Source organism: Olea europaea, chromosome 16, assembly GCF_002742605.1.
Source record: "Olea europaea var. sylvestris chromosome 16, O_europaea_v1, whole genome shotgun sequence".
Lineage (NCBI taxonomy): Eukaryota > Viridiplantae > Streptophyta > Magnoliopsida > Lamiales > Oleaceae > Olea > Olea europaea.
Window position 1 is genome coordinate 788032 of NC_036252.1, and position 18921 is coordinate 806952.

At 33.7% G+C, this 18921-nt stretch overlaps 1 protein-coding gene across 7 annotated transcripts; it reads right to left on the minus strand.

Moving 5' to 3' along the window:
- Nucleotides 1–254: 254 nt before the first annotated feature.
- Nucleotides 255–8390, minus strand: LOC111411602 (UMP-CMP kinase 3-like). 7 transcript variants are annotated; one of them, XM_023042116.1, is made up of 10 exons: nt 8242–8390; nt 6925–6982; nt 5794–5839; nt 3248–3365; nt 2498–2654; nt 2232–2312; nt 2010–2108; nt 1774–1845; nt 1043–1095; nt 255–456 (listed from the first exon to the last, which is right to left on the minus strand). In XM_023042116.1, exons 2-9 carry the CDS (start codon nt 6952–6954, stop codon nt 1084–1086), a joined length of 615 nt encoding a protein of 204 aa, XP_022897884.1. In that variant the 5' UTR covers nt 6955–6982; nt 8242–8390; the 3' UTR covers nt 255–456; nt 1043–1083. The 7 variants fall into 7 exon arrangements, with proteins under 7 accessions (XP_022897884.1, XP_022897885.1, XP_022897879.1 ...); XM_023042117.1 differs by having other exon boundaries at nt 255–607; XM_023042111.1 differs by having other exon boundaries at nt 2001–2108; nt 8242–8389.
- Between the last annotated feature and the right edge of the window lie 10531 nt (nt 8391–18921).

The following is an 18921-nucleotide window of genomic DNA, read 5'->3' on the forward strand; positions in this document are numbered from 1 at the left end:
TTTACCAACTCTTGGCTCAAAAGCGATATCTTTAGTAGATTGAATCTTAATTTGGTAACAGATCTATATTTAGTTTCTTTTGGGAGGGATTTTGAGAATTGATTTTTTAATCGTTAGGAAAAAAGTGGAATCTAGTTGTGAGAGAAGAAATCAAATATAACGACTGAAATAATGGAATAACGGTCAAAAAATCAATTTTTTGGACCAAAAAATCGCTCCCAGGCTATTAATACTTCCCTTAGCAACAAGTGACAATAGTTTAATGACACTACTTTGTTTCGCAAAAATTCCAAACTGTTACACCAAAAGTAGTACTTAATTATTCAGTCACAAGCAACAATTTAGAAGCAACCACCTCATTAAAAATCTCTCTTTTTAATCAAAAACAAAAAAAAATACGCGTAAAACAAACTGATGATGCATATCGACTTTAATGTTCAGCTTATATCGGACCACCTGCAGTCAAAAAAATACTCGCATCAGGTTTCATCGTCGCAATCCAAGAGAACAACATACATTCTTCAAGCCTCCTCTACATGGTCGACAGGTATTTAGCGTAAGAGTAATCGGGTTTTTGATCATTTCTGAATCAAGTGATGTTTCAATTCTGTAAATGATAAACAAGCATGTTCAGAACAAAATCTAAAGCAATTTCTATCGGTATGTAAATGTTTTAATGGTACAAACGACAATTAAACATTAGTTGGGCTGGGTGTGATATGTACAGCAAGACGAGGAAGCTTGAAACCTGTTAAGCAGATAAAAATATCGCTAGATTTGAGCTTCGTTTCACATAAAAGTCGAACCAGATATAATGCAAACAGAGAAGGAGAGTCTTGATCAAAACCCAGGCTCAAATTCAAGACAAAACCTCGGCAGGTGAATTTTTATAGAAAAATCATAGAACAGAACTTTCTTGGATGCAATTATTTTGTATCCACGATTATATTAAACAACTGTTGAAATTAAAAAAAGGGGACCATCTATCAGCGATCACTTATAAATCCGAATAAAACGTTCGTGCATTTGAATAAAATATTACCTAATGAAATCTGGTGCCATATCTTGGGTATGGTAGCATCTTCAAGCAGGAACCTGCGATCCACAAAAACCAATATTTAATAGATTTAAAAACACGATGATTGTATATATGCCTATCATCTTATTACAGAATATATACTGGTGCTTTTCGGCTAAATTGAGCGGAACTCAAGTAAGAAACCATATAGAAAACTTCATGTGCCGACTAATAGAAGCAACTTTATGTCCTGACTCTTTTAAATGACAAGATGAACTAAGATTGCTAAAATTTTAGAGTGGCAGTGCATAACTTGTAAATCCAATTTAACATCCATATATTTTCTCAAAGCAAAAACATTTCCGAATTTCCAATTCCTCCATAATTTGTTAAATTAAGCTAAAAATATTAGGGAATCAGAGGCTTGTTCATGTTTTAACGAAAATGTGCAAAAGCCTCTATTTCTGCCATCTACATTGGCAAGATGTCAATATATTGCTATATTTATGAAGTTGTGGCCACTAATATGTCGTTGTAATCAAACACAAGGTAAACTGTTTGCAAACATACTTGAATTTATAAGGTACAGAATACTAGAACATTTCATTTCTCGCTACGCTAAAATTCTGCAATTATCGTCAATGCATTCTGCATCTCATCCCAAAGCATCGAAAAACACCATTTCCAGATTTTCTTTTCCATTTAAATCGACGGTGCATATAATATTCCCTTGAGTCCTCACTAGGCTGCTTTACCTTGTCATACGATGAGGTGAAAACAGCTTTGACTGCCTCAAAAACTTCTTCAACGGGTTTCCCAGCATCAATCTGAAGTCAAAAGAAACACAAATTACCATTTTTGCAGGCCTTTTTGGCCTCAAAGAGCACGTTCTGTTAGGATTGAAATTTAGTACTAAATAACTTCTTTTGCCAAACATGTTGAGGGTTTTCAAAAGTTATCTTCTTAGAAATACTAAAACTACCTTTCGAACCTTCTCCTTGGAGTTGTAGTATTCAATCACCGGGAGACTAGACTCCATGAAAACCTTGAAGCGCTTCTTTATTGTTTCAATGTTGTCGTCTTCCCTACCCTTCAAGCAGGAAAAAAAAGAAGCCGGTAAATAAATAGAGGAAAGGTAAAAGACACATAAACTGGTGGAAGAAACAGAAAGAACGTGAAAATTTCCATTAGGAACACAAAGAACGTGTTTAACCTGATTTCGACTCAATAGCCGCCTCTCCATCTCTTCTTCTGAGCAATCAAAGAAAAGCACAAACTCTGGCACAATTCCAATCTGCAAAGCAAAGTCACTCAATAAAGCACGAAAAAAGATAGGAAAATACAAAAAGTATTATGACTTAGCAATCTCAAAGCAAATATAATATATGAAAAACTAGCAAAAGGCATAATATATAGATTATTTTACGCATAGATAGAGAGAGGGAGAGATTTGAAAAACAGGTATAATAGAAAAATCACCACAGATTCAAATGCTACACGATTCTCCTCGTTACGGGGGAAACCATCAATGAGAAATTTGTCATTGCCACTTTCATTCATTGCTCGTTGTAAAAGCTTAACTGTCACCTCTGAAGGTACAAGTTTTCCCTCCTTAATCATGTTCTGAATCATTGTCCTGTATATAATAAGATAAACACTGAGACAGACTACAATAACAAAAAATCTTACTTGGATACCAAAAATGTAGCAGATTCCATGAGCCTAAATATTTGATAGTTAGCCACCGTTTGACATCAGTTTTAATGAGTTTCTTTTTGGGCAAGTTTTGGAATGGTGATTTTTTGGAAAATGTGTTGTTAAAAAGTAGTAAAAAAAAAACTTGGGTTTATATGCAAAATATTTTATTGTTTGAATGTGTGGTTGAAAATGAGTTTGAAAAATAAAGAGTTTTGATTTAATGGAAGACAAACAGGGGTTTAATAGCCACTCTTCATCTTGTATAGAGGCTTCTGAATTTAAAAGAAACACAAATTACCACAATTATCTTTTTTATATATAATATGTGCAGGAGACAACCTCAGTAGATCAAATCAATTATTTGATCCATAGTAGGAGAGAATTTCGGACAACAATTATAGAAGTCACAACTGAAGAGCAATTAAGCATATGAAGCACCCATCCTTCCATTAGAAAATAGATTTATAACATTTTTCTTTTGAAGAGGATACAAAACATTCGCATTAAAAAATAAAGAAAAAGAAATTGTACCCATTTTCAGAACCAGATTTTATTTCTTCTCGGAGCAGATCACCAGCACTGAGATGGGTGTACCCAAAGTGCTGGACAATTTTTGCGCACTGAGTGCCCTTACCACTGCCAGGGCCACCTGCTCAAGTTTAAGGTTTAAAAACAAAACAAATATCAGACTTGCTTTAAAATTAACAAAAGAAGAAAATACTAAAATAACAACAAAAATACTAAGATAAACATAAGGTAGGACGTCAAACTTGCTTCAGAATTAGCAGTAGAAATACTAACAAAAGCCACAAAACTAGATTTAATTGAATAAATTTATGTCTTCTTCAACGGCTTAAGCTTTAGTGATTCAAAATCGTATCAGAGCATGAACTGGTATAAGAAAATTTGACGTGTCAAGCCATTGATAAAAAATGAAATAGGTGTGCATATGAGGGGCCTATTTGTGACACCCTGAATTCTCTCTACTATTCGTTATTTTCTGAATTAGGGCCTAGATGAAAAGAGTTGAAAGTTCAGGGACCAGATTATATGATTGCCTATATTGAGGGACCAAATTGCAATTTTTCAAAATGTGGTTTCTTGGGTATGTGGGAAAAAATGATTTGGTTTTAAGGAAGGAATGGTAGGAGATTTTTTTATTTTTTATTTTTTGCCTCTACATGTTAGTTGGATTATGTTTATGGAAAGTACAATCCGTCGTTTGTAAGAATATACATGTACAGAAAACTAGGAAAATAATTACCTGAAATGATGTAAGCATATTTAATTCTCTAACATGTGATTAATGCTAAAATCAAATATTCTTACCTAGAATATATGTAATTAAGTGGCAATCACTATATTTTTGCCTTAAGTTTTAGCCATTAATCATTGGTCAAAATCCTAGCATATAGTGTGCTATCGTATAAATTTAGACAAAAGTTACTTTATTCCAAAATCATCTCACACATCTCATCTCTTTCTCCCTTTCTCACGTTCCCCTTTTGTCTCACACACACAAGTACACCTACTGAAGTACTTTTGTTAAGGTCGAATCAGGGACAAAATTTAGTTGTTTCAAAGATTTTCATGCATTTTCTTAGTTCCAAGCAGGTAAATGTGTTGCATAATTTGTCTATGGTGTTATTAAGTTTGGAATAAATTTTTAAGGGTTCTATATGAATATGTTTATGATAAGATGACTGGAATTTAGTAGCATTATGCAGAAAAATAAAATTAAAAAAATCCAATAAGTTTGATAATTTTCTCGTGTCTTCTTTATGTTACGATATGATATGATTCCTTTACAAAACTTTAATATGTTGTTCAAATTATTATGCACACTTATTGAGATTTATATCACCTTATATTTCCCATTTCAAGTGATTAGGATTCGAGAGACCGAGTTTGGAAGTGGTCAGCTGTGGTGGAAACATATTATTAGTAACTTATAAAAACAAAGAATGTCAAGGATATTAATTCAAAATATTATTGAAGTATTTTTTTAAAGGATTTTTCTTGAAGGATTGGACATGAGTTCACTTCATTGACTATGAAGCCCTCACTTTCATTAAGAAATTCTTTTCTTTCTCTTAGGTCATTTTAATATCTTATGTGATAATATGTGTATTGGTGGCACTTAGGTCGTCACAGTGTTGAATGTTTTAAATCCTCTCTAATAGCTTAAATTTTTAAATCAAGGGGTAATATCTATAGTTCAAGTCTATCCGTCACCCATTTAGTGAAATTATGCATGTGTTAGGCTTTATTGGGAAAAAATAGTCTGACGTACACATGAAGGAAAGTTTTGAAAACAAGATTTAAATGATATAAATGTGACATTCTTTAAGAGTTTGGACTTTTATATCAAGTGAATTAACATTGAAGTCTAAATTTAAATAAACAAAAATAACTTAAGATTTTAGATGAGATAGTTCAGCACAATGCTAGGACAGTAATTATTATTATTATTATTTATTTTTTTATGACCATGGTGTCTGACCAACTTACGCGCACCTCAACTAATCTCACGGGATCCTGAAGTTTACAATCGGATATTCACCTCAATGGCCTTGAGGGGACTCAAACCGGTGGTAGGACACTAATTATTTTGAAGCTAATGCAGCACAAATCCATTCTTAACTGCTTCCTTCCACTATTATCCTGATCAAGAAGCACTCCAGCGCAAAGTTCAGTTGCAGGACTCTTGAGAAGGTTTCGTGATATGCGTATCCATGACTTATTTGTATTAGATTAAGTAAGAAAGTGTTCGACTAGTAGTCTGAAGAATGTGAAGAAGACTGATAATTACATGTAATAGAAGAGCATACTGATTCTGTGTATAAGGTGGCAAGTCAATGAGATGATGGAACAAGATTAACTATTGGCATAAGAACCAAAGGAAATAAGTGAAGGAATAATATTCCTTCTTGAGTTATGGATGCAAAAGAGCATGTAATTTAAGTAGGAAAAATAACACTTCACAGATTCATATAACTTCAATGCAGAAAGACCTACTGCCATATAATTAATTATTCAGATATGGACATTGAAATATGAAAAACCAAAGCACTCACCCAGTACAAAAACAACTGTAAACTTCTTGTCAGTTCCTTTGGCTTCCTGCAGTCAGTTCTAATTTATCAAATAATACCCAAGAAATAAGTTTCTGAAAATATGCACGAGCCATACATGCACATCATTATGATAACCACTGGGTCTAATTATAGCCACCAAAAGAAGATTCATTAAATGACTGCCATAGCATATGCAAGCACAAAATAATACCATAACTGAGAAGTAAGAGGCATTCAGCTCCAAATGAAGAGTATGCTCTGTACATGTTGAGTTGATGAATTTCTAGTCAACTTGGTTAAAGTTATATTTATGCTGAACAAGTCCTAAGCATAGCTTGGTTGCTTTTTGTCCAGAATTTTCATAGAAATTGGTGACAAACATGAGTAAATTTTGCTCATCAGCTGCAAACTTGTGAAAAATTCAGACTGCAACTGGGAGGCTTTAAACACCCAAAAAGGGCAAAAAAGAAACAATATTAAACTTGTCTGATTTTATTGTCTAATAAAATATTTGACACGTTCCAGTGTATATTTATCCTTAATGACAATAAAGAGTCAAAGAATTTGATTAAGAATTAATTTCATAATGTATAAGCTTTTAAAACAGATTTAGCCCCTGTTTGATAGCCATTATAAAGAGCAATTGAGGGAAAATGATGTTTAGAATAGTGATTTTTTGGAAAATGTGTGATTAAAAAGTATGGATAAATTTGGGTTTATGTGCAGAATATTTTATTGTGTAAATGTGTGATTGAAAATGAGAATGAGAAATAAAGAATTTCGTTTTAATGCAAGTCAAACTGGGGCTTAACTCTTCTAGAAAATAGAAACTGAATTGGTAATTGAAAAAAAAAAAAAAAAAAGATTCGATTGTGAACTTTTCTTCAGAAACCATAGTCCCTAATTGCTGCAACTGTATTACAATGCAGAAGATTTTGCTTGCTAATGATGCCTGCCAAAGAGGCTACAAAGCAAAGAATTCCATGGCGTGAATTTTAGAATCCAGCAATTATTATAGTATCGATTGCATGACTACCAAAAATCACAGAGATGTCTGCGTTTCCCAATCATATCGTTGATAGAAATTCGCAAAATATTGAACCAACAGAGGAAAAAGATCAATAAAAATACCTTGTTTGCCACATCAACTACATTTGCCATGAGTGTACTAAGTTTTCTTGTAAATTATCTGCATACAGCCCAAATCTAAGGGAGGTCAGATGTAAATTTTATTTCACTTCCTTAGAAGTGCAACATTTTCTATAATGTTCTAAGAATGCAGCTGAATTTTCTAATAACAAAAAGACTCCAATAAATCCTTTAAAAAAAAAAATTAACAGGGAAAAATAAGATTCAGAAATGCAGAAAATGCTCAAAGAACCTTCACGGTAGAGATCCAGCACTTCCTACAACACACAATCACACCACTACAAGATGAAAGCAATTTCTTCTATGTTTTAGTAACAATCACTCAGAATTGAAGGAGGAATTGAATTGTTTTAGCAGCAAAAGATGAGAATTGAATGAGAAGTTATATATCTACGAAGTGGTAGTTCTCAAAGACTAAAACTCCGTAAATATTTGGAACTTGTTTACCAAATATGAAAAATTCCCAGCAAACAAAATCTTATAATTGAATTGAAACTAGAAAATTTTCATGCAGTAGATTCTGATTCAGCAAATCGATATTATAAGCTGGTATAAACACATAACTAACGGATTATTTTCGTTTTCTATGATATGTAAAATCTCGTTGTTTTTAATCTATTAACAAGAGCACAACTTAATGTGTCAGATCACAGAAGAACAACCAAATTTAGTGAAGAAAAGCTCAAAATATGCATCGAATTTATATCTTTACAAAAGGGTAATCTTAAACTTCAGCAAATAATTTGCTGGTTACCAAATACATAAATTAGCAAATAAAATCATGGAATTCAATCTGCTGCAAGAGGCAGGCTTAAAATTAACCCATAAAAAAGGACGTTGAAATTCATTTTACAATGATCTGGCAGTAACATTGATCAATAAAACATCAGATTACAGCAAAATGAACAACTTCTAGAGTGAAATTAAAATCAATTTTTCAAAATGATCGGTCCTAACATTCATCACTTAGAATTCCAATGCAATACAAAGGCAAAAATTAATTGAATTCTTATTTTTCTGGGATCCAACTTTATAAACCTTGGAAAACATAAAATCAGACCAGAGAAAAACGCCAAGATTTTGGCAACTAAATAGAAAATGAATGTAAAATAGCTATGCTAAAAATTTCGGCAAACATTATGAACAAGTCAAGGAATCAAGAAAAACAAGGAGATTTGAGATAGAAAAACCAAATGAAAATCAAATCATGAAAGCTGGGCATGCTTAAAATTTCAGCAAAAACAATCAATATGTTGAGAAATCAACAAATTGAAAAGGGGAAAAAAGAACACGATGTACAATGGAAAAGGGAGGGACTTGTGGAGATCCCAGAACGTGAAGTTTAACAATTTCCGCGGTGTTTTTCTTGAATTTATAGCGGGGGCTGTGGTTCTTGAATGAATGGTAGAAACCAACTGATTAATTAGCGTAAGTTTTACTACTTTGGGTTTGTAAAATACTTTACAACTAATATCAAACATTGTCTCGATTAGGACTGGACGGTGCATTAGTGTAACCGTTACAAATGGAATCAAAGTTTGAGTGACTATTATCATAAATTAATTAATTAATTAATTAAATTAAAGATGATCGACATAATTACTCAAAACTTCAATGAGCACTCACACGTCTCACTTCCAACAACTACAGTCGTGTTCCTATTTTAATCTGCGCAAAACATATAAAACGACATAATTTGTTCTTCCATTAATTTATTCTGAATCAGTCGAGCTTCTGCTCAGTGTTATGTTCGTTTCTTACTTATAGAGCAATATGCTTGTTTTAAATATCCTCGTTCTACGTTCATTTTATAAACGTCCTCGTGCTTTAATAATATCACACTCAATATCATTAATTGCAACGAGTTTAAGTACTAATATATTTAGTTAACACTTAATCCCGATAAAGATGTATAATCTTAACAATCGAGTCGATCTCATGTGAGCACTCCCAAGTGTAATGGAGATTTTGGCCTTAAGGTAATTCTTTAAGTCCAAATATGTTGTTCTTCATTTCCCTTTAGTTATCCTACTAGAATTTTATTTTTATTTTTGATGGGGGACAGCCACTACCCTTCGGGTACATATTGGTTAAACTCTCGGGCTAATATACTTTTAGAATTTTGACATTTGCTTGTGAGTTTAAGGTGTCAAAATGTCAAAGTTTTGAATTTTTTGACAGCTAACCATATGTCAAAATTTCAATGGACGCAACAATCAGATAACAAATTTGAACTCTCCTTCGCCACCCATTGTTGAGCATTTATCATTAGATAACTGTTTATAAATTCATTTATATAGAGTTCATTTTACATATGGCCACCAAATTTTGTGTGAGATTTTAAAATTGATTTTTAAAGATTTTTTTTGACTTATTTAATCAATAAAATTAATTAACGTAACAAATGATCCTTAAAGTATTTTTGGCTCATTTAATCAATAAAATAAAATATAAGCAAAATGTAAAGAAATTTCAACCCATACATAATTAAATTTTAACTTTAAATTTAAAGTTTTAGGGTTCATATAATGCACGTTGAAGTCGCAAAAATGAGAACATGATCTATTTCTCAATTACTTCAATATATTTTCCTCAAACTAATCGGATTGAATGATAATTATCAAAATCAGCTAAAATTTAAAAGCAATTTCGTAAGTTTTTCTTAATCATATATTTTTTATTTTGGATATAGCACGTACCTCATATGGTGATCCATGCCTTAGTTGTTTGTACATGTGAAAACTTAACTCGGATTAGACACTATTTTTACTAATAGCTTGAGTAATGATATAACGTTAATTGACTTTATCGACTAAATGAGTTGAAAAAATGCTTTAAAGACGATTTGAGATTCAGCACAACTTCGACTATCATTCATTGTAGAAAGTCTATTTTGATATAACATGAGATTTTATTACTTTACTTCTACATCATATGTATCAATCGATTTCACATAAAATGTGAACATTTAAAATATGTTTGATGCATCATATTAAATAAATAATGGTGCAGTAAAATTTATTAGTCAATATGCAACTAAACATTCAATCATTAATGGATACCTTTTACATAAAATAGCTAATTAGAATGGAATTCATTTCCAAACAAATCTTACTCTCAGCTTTAGTTTACTTTGAATGATTTTAAATTTAAGAACATAAATGCATGAATTAAAAATGCCATAAAATAAGGAAAAGTTTACAAAACAATGCCAATGCACTTAAATTACCCCATTTTGATGAGTTATAATATCGCAAACTACTATTTTAGCCTTAAGAAGTGTCATATTTCATTATAGTTCTAAAACGAATACAAAAACTTATAAGTAATTTAAGTAACCTACAACGTAAAACGAACATGTTAAAAGAAAAAAAATACTTATAAAACTACCAGAAACGAAAAACTTATTAAAATATAACTGGGATTTGAGTGGTTAAATGATATAAATAAAACAAGAATATTAATAAATAAAAAGGGCAGTGGAATCTACGAATCAAGACATAAAAAAATTAACTACTTTGTCTAGAATGAAGAATCTAATGGTATTATTATGTACTATTTATTTTATGAGAAATTATTTTGATAATTTGGGCATATGTTCTCCAAACAGTTGGTTGCTTTCCACTATGAATATATGCTTTTATTTCGGATTCTTCACTCTCCACAAGCCACCTTGTTGTGTAATTTTGTAGTAAAAAATGTCCTTCATTTAAAGGATCTCTAACATGTCAGTGTACGAGATTTTATTGATCTAAAAAAAGGTGTATGATCCTAAGCATATCAATAGAAAAAAGTATCTTAATCTTCACCGAATCAAATCCACGGTTTTTTATTTAATGCAATCTATATCATCGTGGCCTTGGCATTCAAGATATATATAGGAAACTTTGCAACGAGGTATTATCCCTTGTAAGAAGTGCAAAGAAGTCATTAATGTTTTAAACGTTGGCACTGCCAACTTCCATATCATGGAGGAAATTCTTTTATATGGATATTCAAAAACTTTTTATAAAAGCGTCAATCTTTTCATTAATAGGAACATGATTACATCCTTTGAAATCCGTTATGATGATGATGATGCATTTACGTTGTTCGAGAAGACCCCGTCATAATTGCACGTTCTCTCAACAAAATAGTTTCGTCCATGATGAAATTACAAAATCAGAAGCTCAAAGGTACAACACCCACAAACTAGTTTCTTGTACTAAAACATTTTTATTGACAACATAGAAATTACAAACTATCATGTCTGTCTACTTTGCTGCAAGTTTCGAATATTTACACCCCATTTTTATTTAGTATCGGTACATCTATTAGGTAAAACAAAATCCTAGCATCAAAGTCTGAAAAGTTAAAATGATTTGGAAAAAAATAAGAAAATCTCTAAACAAATCAAGAATATGGAATTACACTTAAATCGCGAATTCTATTATCGTATAAATCATGTGTTAGCTTCATCCAACAAGTCCGAGAGTTGCTTACCCTAAAATTAGCACCACATCTACCTCTTGTTATGACATCCTCATTTTTGTTATGCTATCACATGGACAAGTTCTCCTCTCCTGACCCAATCAATTTCATATAGCTTAACTTGTATAACTTTCGTTGCATACAACTATCTTTCTCATCACATAAACTACTTGGAAGAGTTCATTTCATCCAACTTCATCAAATACTCGTTCTTTGTTAACAATCAAGCTTACATACTTGAATAAAACCCTTATTGAGACCTTCAGTTTGTCCTATTTCTTCTTAACTTCTCGTAACTAGAAGGGATATCAATTTAGCTTGTCCTGGTCATGCTTAACCTAAAACATCTAGTTTCTAATTCTTCAATGTTAAAACTCCCATGTATCTCTTTCAGTGTCTAACCAATTAAAACTATGCCCGTGTTTGACCTCATTTTTGGGGAAATACTTTTTGAACAGTGATTTTTTGGGGAATGCGTGGTTAAAAAATAAAGAAAACTTTTGGATTCACGTGTAATTTCTATGGGCAGTGGCGTAAACAGAAGGAGCCAGAAAAAATTGTTTTATTGAACTGCTACATATAAAAAAAAAATTCCAAAGAAATTCTTTTTTCTTTTTTACATTAAAATTAAATAGTCCTTGGGGGGTAAGGGTTGAGCCTTGCCGCTATTTCCCCTGTCTTTGGGAGAATATATGATTGAAAATGAGTTTTTGAAAAAATGGAACCCAAAAAGATCATCAACAAATGGAACATGCTATAATATACATTGACGATTTAAATAGGAGCAGTATTAGATAATGGATAACGGAAAATTTAGAACTACATATTCCTTTCTTTCAGTAGAATGAAAGAAATTGGACTAATGAAAAATAGTATTTGGAGAATAAATACTGAGGTGAATAGGAATTGGAGAAATCTGTTTTATCTTCTTTGTGACTTCATTGGTTTCATCATGGATTTCCAGGCGAACCGAGGCCGCAAAAGAAAAATGAGATGTAAAATTTATAGTTTCCTCTGCCAAGTAATCAATCCCAGTACTAAAAGATAATAATAATAATAATAATAATAAAATAATAAGGTTTTGGAATAAAATTGATAAAAAGTAAAACATTTCATTGTTTCTTTACAAGTAATACAATAACCTGTAAAAATATTGTTCTTCGGATAAAAATTGATAATATTAATTTTAAATGAAAATAAAGTATTTTTGAAAAGTTATAAAATGAAGTTACTTGTACTATAAAAGTCAAGTATTAGGTTGACCCGGACGTACAAAGTCTTGAACAAATTCGTTACGGGGGTACTTTTAAATTTGACTCAGTAAAAGGTACAAAATTTCACTTTGACTTTGAAAATCTTGAATATTATCACATTGGCCTTTTGTATGATAAAAGACAAAGATGTCCTTAAATGTATTATACAATTACAAAATAATGTATTGTTGAAAGTATTTTACTACCATTTTAGTTAATAATTGAAAATCAAATACTTCCCCATTTATAAAACTTCAAAACGAGCTTCTAACACAGAAAAATTCTCATCTTTCATCTGCTTAAATCTCAAAATCTCAAAAAAATTTCAAACACTAAAGCTGAAATTTTTTTTCATATCAATTACTTCAAATTGATAAGTATATTTATACATGTTTAATTTCGTTTTTATTAAATTAGTATACGTTTGAATAGAAAAATTTTATTTCGACATAGTAATAGTTAGTATAAATTTTTTTAACAAATCTTACCTTTCAAAAAAAAAAATTGAATAGATCTACAATTTTTTTCTTTGGAACCGTAGAAGAAAAAAATTCATATACAAAACAGCCAAACACTCGGTTGTTACAGCGACTTCCGGCTGTTAAATAGCCGACAGCCGGCCGTTGGCTATAACAGTCGACTGTTACAACCAACAGTCGGTTGTTAAATAATCAAACAGTCGATTTTTGTACTTCTATTTTCACAAAAATTGATTGTTAAAGCTGTTAATTAATTAATTAATTTTTATTGGCACTGATTTTTTCTTATAATTAATAAATGAAGTTGATTCAATAAATAAACATATGAATTTTTTTGTTGTAAGTTATTAAAAAAATTCGATTTTCTCATGCAGATATAATAATCCCCGTCTGTTATTTCGGTGATTTCGAATTGAATGAAAATAATCGGTGGGAATGGAGATGAACACGTGACATATGTAGTTATATTGCAATTCTCATAACAGAGAGTACGTCATACTCAGAAGTGTACCACAATTTGCAAAATAAGTTGAATGTCGATCAAGCTCAATACGATATGCAATTGAAATATCTATTCAACGGTTATGGGGATTCATCCATTCCGATTCCACCGATATTCGTTACTAATGATACTGAATTGAATTATCTATTAGAATTGAATAAAATGCATTAGATTTCGACTGTTCTTGGTATGACTTTAATTAAGAAGGATGTTGTCGAAGGTAAACGCGAAAATTCATATAGGGTGGATAATAATGACCGAAGTTTTGGGGAGAGAGTGGAGATACTTTCTGCAGATGATGGGGTTATTCCTAAGATAGTTGCTCCTGATCGTGGTGTCGCTGTTACGCACAGAATTCCGTCGACAGTTAAAGACAATGAGAGTATAAATGATTTTACAAATGAGAATTTGATTACTTTATCCCGACAAAGACATGAGTCGGGTGGGAGCTCAGAGGTTGGAACAAGTGGAGTGTCCTCCAATTCTTCCTGTGTGGCTCCCGATAATGAGGACTTGTATGTCGAGCAACTGTTTGAAACCAAGAAAGATTTACAGGAAGTTGTGCACCGGCTGGCATTAAACTATAACTTTGAGTTCAACGTAAAGAAATCAAACAAGTCATTGTTAATAGTTGTCTGTGTCGACGACAGTTGCAATTGGTGCTTGAGAGCAACTAAGATGGACACGAATGAGTACTTCGTAATTCGCAAGTATTCACGGGAACGTACTTACGAAGTGAGAATTTTTTGAAATGATCACGGACAAGTTCGAGCATTGTTTATTGGTCGATAGATAATGCACAAGTATCAGGATCCATAGACGATCTACAGACCTTCGGACAACAGTAACGACGTCCGTCGAGGGTATGGAGTGGTCATGAGCTACCAAAAATTCCGGAAGGCCAAAAAATGTGCGTTGAAGGATTTAATGAGATCGGCTGAGCAGAGCTATGCTAAATTGGCCAGGTATTGCCATAACATGGGGACAACTAATCCCGACACGGTATTTTTTATTGAGACGGGGGGCAATAATTGTTTTAAGTATTTCTTCATGGCTCTCGTACAATGTATTCGGGATTTTCGAAATGCAATGCGACACGTAATTCTAGTTGATGGTACAACTCAGAAAGCTAAATATCAAGGCAAATTAATTATTGCTACATGTCAAGACGTCAACATTCAAATTTACCCTATTGCATTCGGCATAGTCGACAACGAGAATGATCTGTCCATGCGTTGGTTCTTTTCTAAACTGAGGGAAGTGATCGGGGAAGTCGAAGACCTTGTCTTTGTAACCGATCGGGGGCAATCTATAATAAATGATATCGCTGAAATTTTTTTCGAGACATATCATAGGTATTGCATCTACCATATAGAAAGTAATTTGAAGACTAGGTATCGGGGCAAAGGCATCGTTTCATTACTCAGGAGAGCAGCCGAAACTTACAGTGCTGAAGAGTGTAATAAGTTCATATTCAAAATAGGAAGTAAATCATTACGGCATTGGAGTATCTGACGAACATGGGGATCGGACATTGGGCGCGGTCATACTTTCCAGGACATCGATACAACATGATGACGTCAAATAATGTGAAGTCTCTCAATACATTGTTTAAGAAGGATCGAGAGTTACCAATTCTCGCAATGATTGAGAACGTTCGTAACAAGCTGCAACACTGATTTCATGACTGACGTGCGGCATCACAGAGTTGTACTAGCTTGTTGGCCTCAGCTCAAGAGGAGAAACTCTTTAAGACGGCAGATGTTGCAAGGAAGTTGAATGTGGAAGCACTAAATGAGTTCCGCTTATCCGTGCAATATGCACGTAATACGACATATATGATGGACTTGACTGATAACACATACACTTATATGAGATTTCAGTTAGAGAGTTTTTCATATAAGTATGCAGTTGTGGTGGCCATGTATCGAGACTTTGCAGAAAGAACGTTATGCTCTTTGTATTATACGACTGAGTCTTAGAGAACAGCATATGCTGAAACTATATTTCCTTTACCAAATGAAGTCGAGTGGGAAATTCCCGAGCACATTCTCCCGTTTAATACTTTGTTGCCACCAGCAGTTAAACCGCGTGGTCCTCAACGTCCAAGTACATCTAGAATATCATTTACCGGAGAGTTTGCTCAATCACGTAGGTGTGGCATGTGCAAAGCCATAGGGCGTACTCAACAATTTTGTAGCAATCAAATTCCTTTAAATGGCAATTATACAGATACGTTAAATGAATAATATTTTCGTTTACTTTACATTGTTCAATATTTGTTCTTCATAAATATTCAATCTTCAATATTTATTCTTGGTAAATATTATTTATAATGATTCATATAAAAAAATAGTTTCATACTTGGCATATGTGTAAAAATAACAAAAAATCAATTTACAAAAAAATAATTAAATTTTCAATTTGAATGTTATATATATTGAACACAAATTTAAAATTATTTCATAATCACAAAAATTAATTAAATATACAATTTGAATGTTACATATATTTAATACAAATTTACAGATCACCATTAAATTCGAACAATCACAAGCTAACTTCTTTCTCCAATTTTGTATCCACGATTGGTTGATTCCATCAACATTATGTCCTATACTTAAAAATTGAATATATTTAATAGCAAATATGCTGCAGTCACCGCTACAATTGAACAAGAATGGATCAATTCAGTACTGTGTAGCTAAAAACTAAATCTGAAATATGAAAACAACAAAGTTCAAACACTTACCTTATGGACTGTCGTGTTGTCGTCGTGTTCCGAACAATTCGCAATCTGTCATGTACAGTCATTCTCGCTCGTGTGGCCATCATAAGAACAATTATAGCTACGGACTCCAGGTTTTGCTCGAGGTGGTCTTCTGTCAAACATAAATGATTTGGGTCGTACACATATATAGTCTTGTCAGCAAAAACGATCTCTAGCGTTACATAGTGATTATTGATGCACGCTGAAATTTACATATGTATACAACTCTCTCATGATTTTTCCCCGACACTCGGCGACATTCCTATGACCCACTCGAGCATATATTCTGGTACCATGTACTCATTATCCATAAGTTGGAGTGACTGATATTCTATGGTAACGGCACACATAAACTCGATGTTTAATATGACTCGACCATGGACATCAAATGATTTTGGATGCTTTGAGCTCGATCTCGCAGCAAGTCCATGGCCAGGTTGATATGCTGCATCAGAAAACACCAAAAAAGTATGAGTTATTCATTTAATAAACACAAAGTGACGTATACATAAAAAACACAAAATGAATAGTTCATTTACATCGTCGGCGAGCCAAGCTCCCGAAGTGGTGATATTGTGGAACCACTTGTAAGCGTCCGAGACCGTCCTTTGACCTATCGTGCGGATAACTCTGAAGAAAAAGGAAAATGTTAAAATAAATATAGACGAGTTAGCGTACAGTGCTTTATTAAAATCATACAATACTTACCCGGGGATAATTCTCCTCCACTTCGTCTCGAACGCTTTCCACTTGATGTTGTCCACCTCCCTGAATAAGTTCGGGTGCATCTCATCGATGAACGTCCTCCTCTTGGCCTCAGCCGTGAAGGGGGAAAACAACATATTGTGACGGCACTCTCAACCTCTTGTCGACCACCTGCTCCGTCTCATTAACAGCATGTCTTTTACCCTCAATCACGACGGGCGTCCTTTCGACCTTCAGGACCACCTCCTTCGTCGCTACCTCCTCTATCTCCACCTCCTCCGCCCCTCCCATCGGAGCCTCCCCTTCCTTCGCACCTCTCATCGGGGCCACCCCTCCATCGTCCCCTCTCCCTCCATAGACAACCACAATAATTCTAATGTCTTGTCACATCAAAATCGTGGGTGACCCCCTCTCCATTACCATCTCTGTCACCCTCTCGATCATCATCTCCGTCATTCCCTCTATTTCCCCATCGCTTGCCGGCTAAATCTCCTCTAAGTGCCGCTATCGTATCCTGAAGGTCGACAACACAAGACCGTAGCATTCCAACATCATATGATAGATCGTCAACCCTTCCTGCCAACTCTCGTCCCATATCGTCGACCATTCCTGTCAGATAGCCGACCTTCCCTGTCAGATCGTTGACCCTCCCTGTCAACTCTCGTCCCAGATCATTTACCCTCTCCGTCAACTCTCGTCATAGCGCGCCGACCTCCTACGCTATAAATCCAGTCAGACGGGCATATGGCGGTGATAGGAGATACACGGGAGAGGTGTCCGGACGAGGGAGAAGGAGATACCCTAGGTGGTGGCGATGCCAATGGGGCGACGATGCCCCCGACGAAGGTAATGCAAATGGCGGTGACGATGCTCTCGGCAGAGGTGATGCCAATGGTGGCGGCGATACCCTTGGCGGAGGTGATCATGAATTAGCTGTACCGGTCTCCTACATAAATAACAACATTAAAAATTATTCAATAAATTTATACAAAACGATATTCAATAAATTATATTTAATTCACATACCCAATTTCGGTCCAGGCTCGAATAAGACATCTCCTCGTCTTGAGTGTGCGGAACACCTAAATCCCGCACAAGACCCTAAGCCTTCTCTTCCATCGACGACGTTAACTCAGGTATGACTTCAAGCTGACATATTGACATTTCAACTAGTTAACGATCATGTAAACAGATTTTAAATTACGTATAATATAAATCACAAATGCTTAATACTTACCTGAAGATCGTTGAGGAGGGCCGATAACTGTTTTCCAGTGGGACATTCGTCCGCTCGCGATGATCTCTAATGATGCATCCGAGGGCATCTTGTCTCCCCTCACTTCGCAAAGCGAGCCCCCAGTGCAGGAACTGTCTTATAAATGTAATATACTAAAACATAGTACTGCACCTCCCGTATCTGGTACAGTGGTCACAAGAAGGACTGTCGTAGCATAGCGCCATGCTGATCATCGAGCATATCCAACACAGTAGTAAAACTCTCAAAATTACTATTCCAAGTAGCTTTCCCTGCCATCCGTTTTAACTCCCCATCTAAATAATACTCCATCATGCAAAAATTCAAATGTTAGAACATTGAACAAGAGATAATAAAATAACGCATAATCTAAAAAAATCAAGGGAACCGAATTCTAACTACCATACAATACGCAAGACATTGACGCTAATAACAAAATAAATTCAATACAAATGTAAAAAATAATTAATTAAATTAAAATACAAATTAATGAGATTTTCAACAAAAGGAAATTATTAATATTTAAAGAATACAAAAAAAAATTA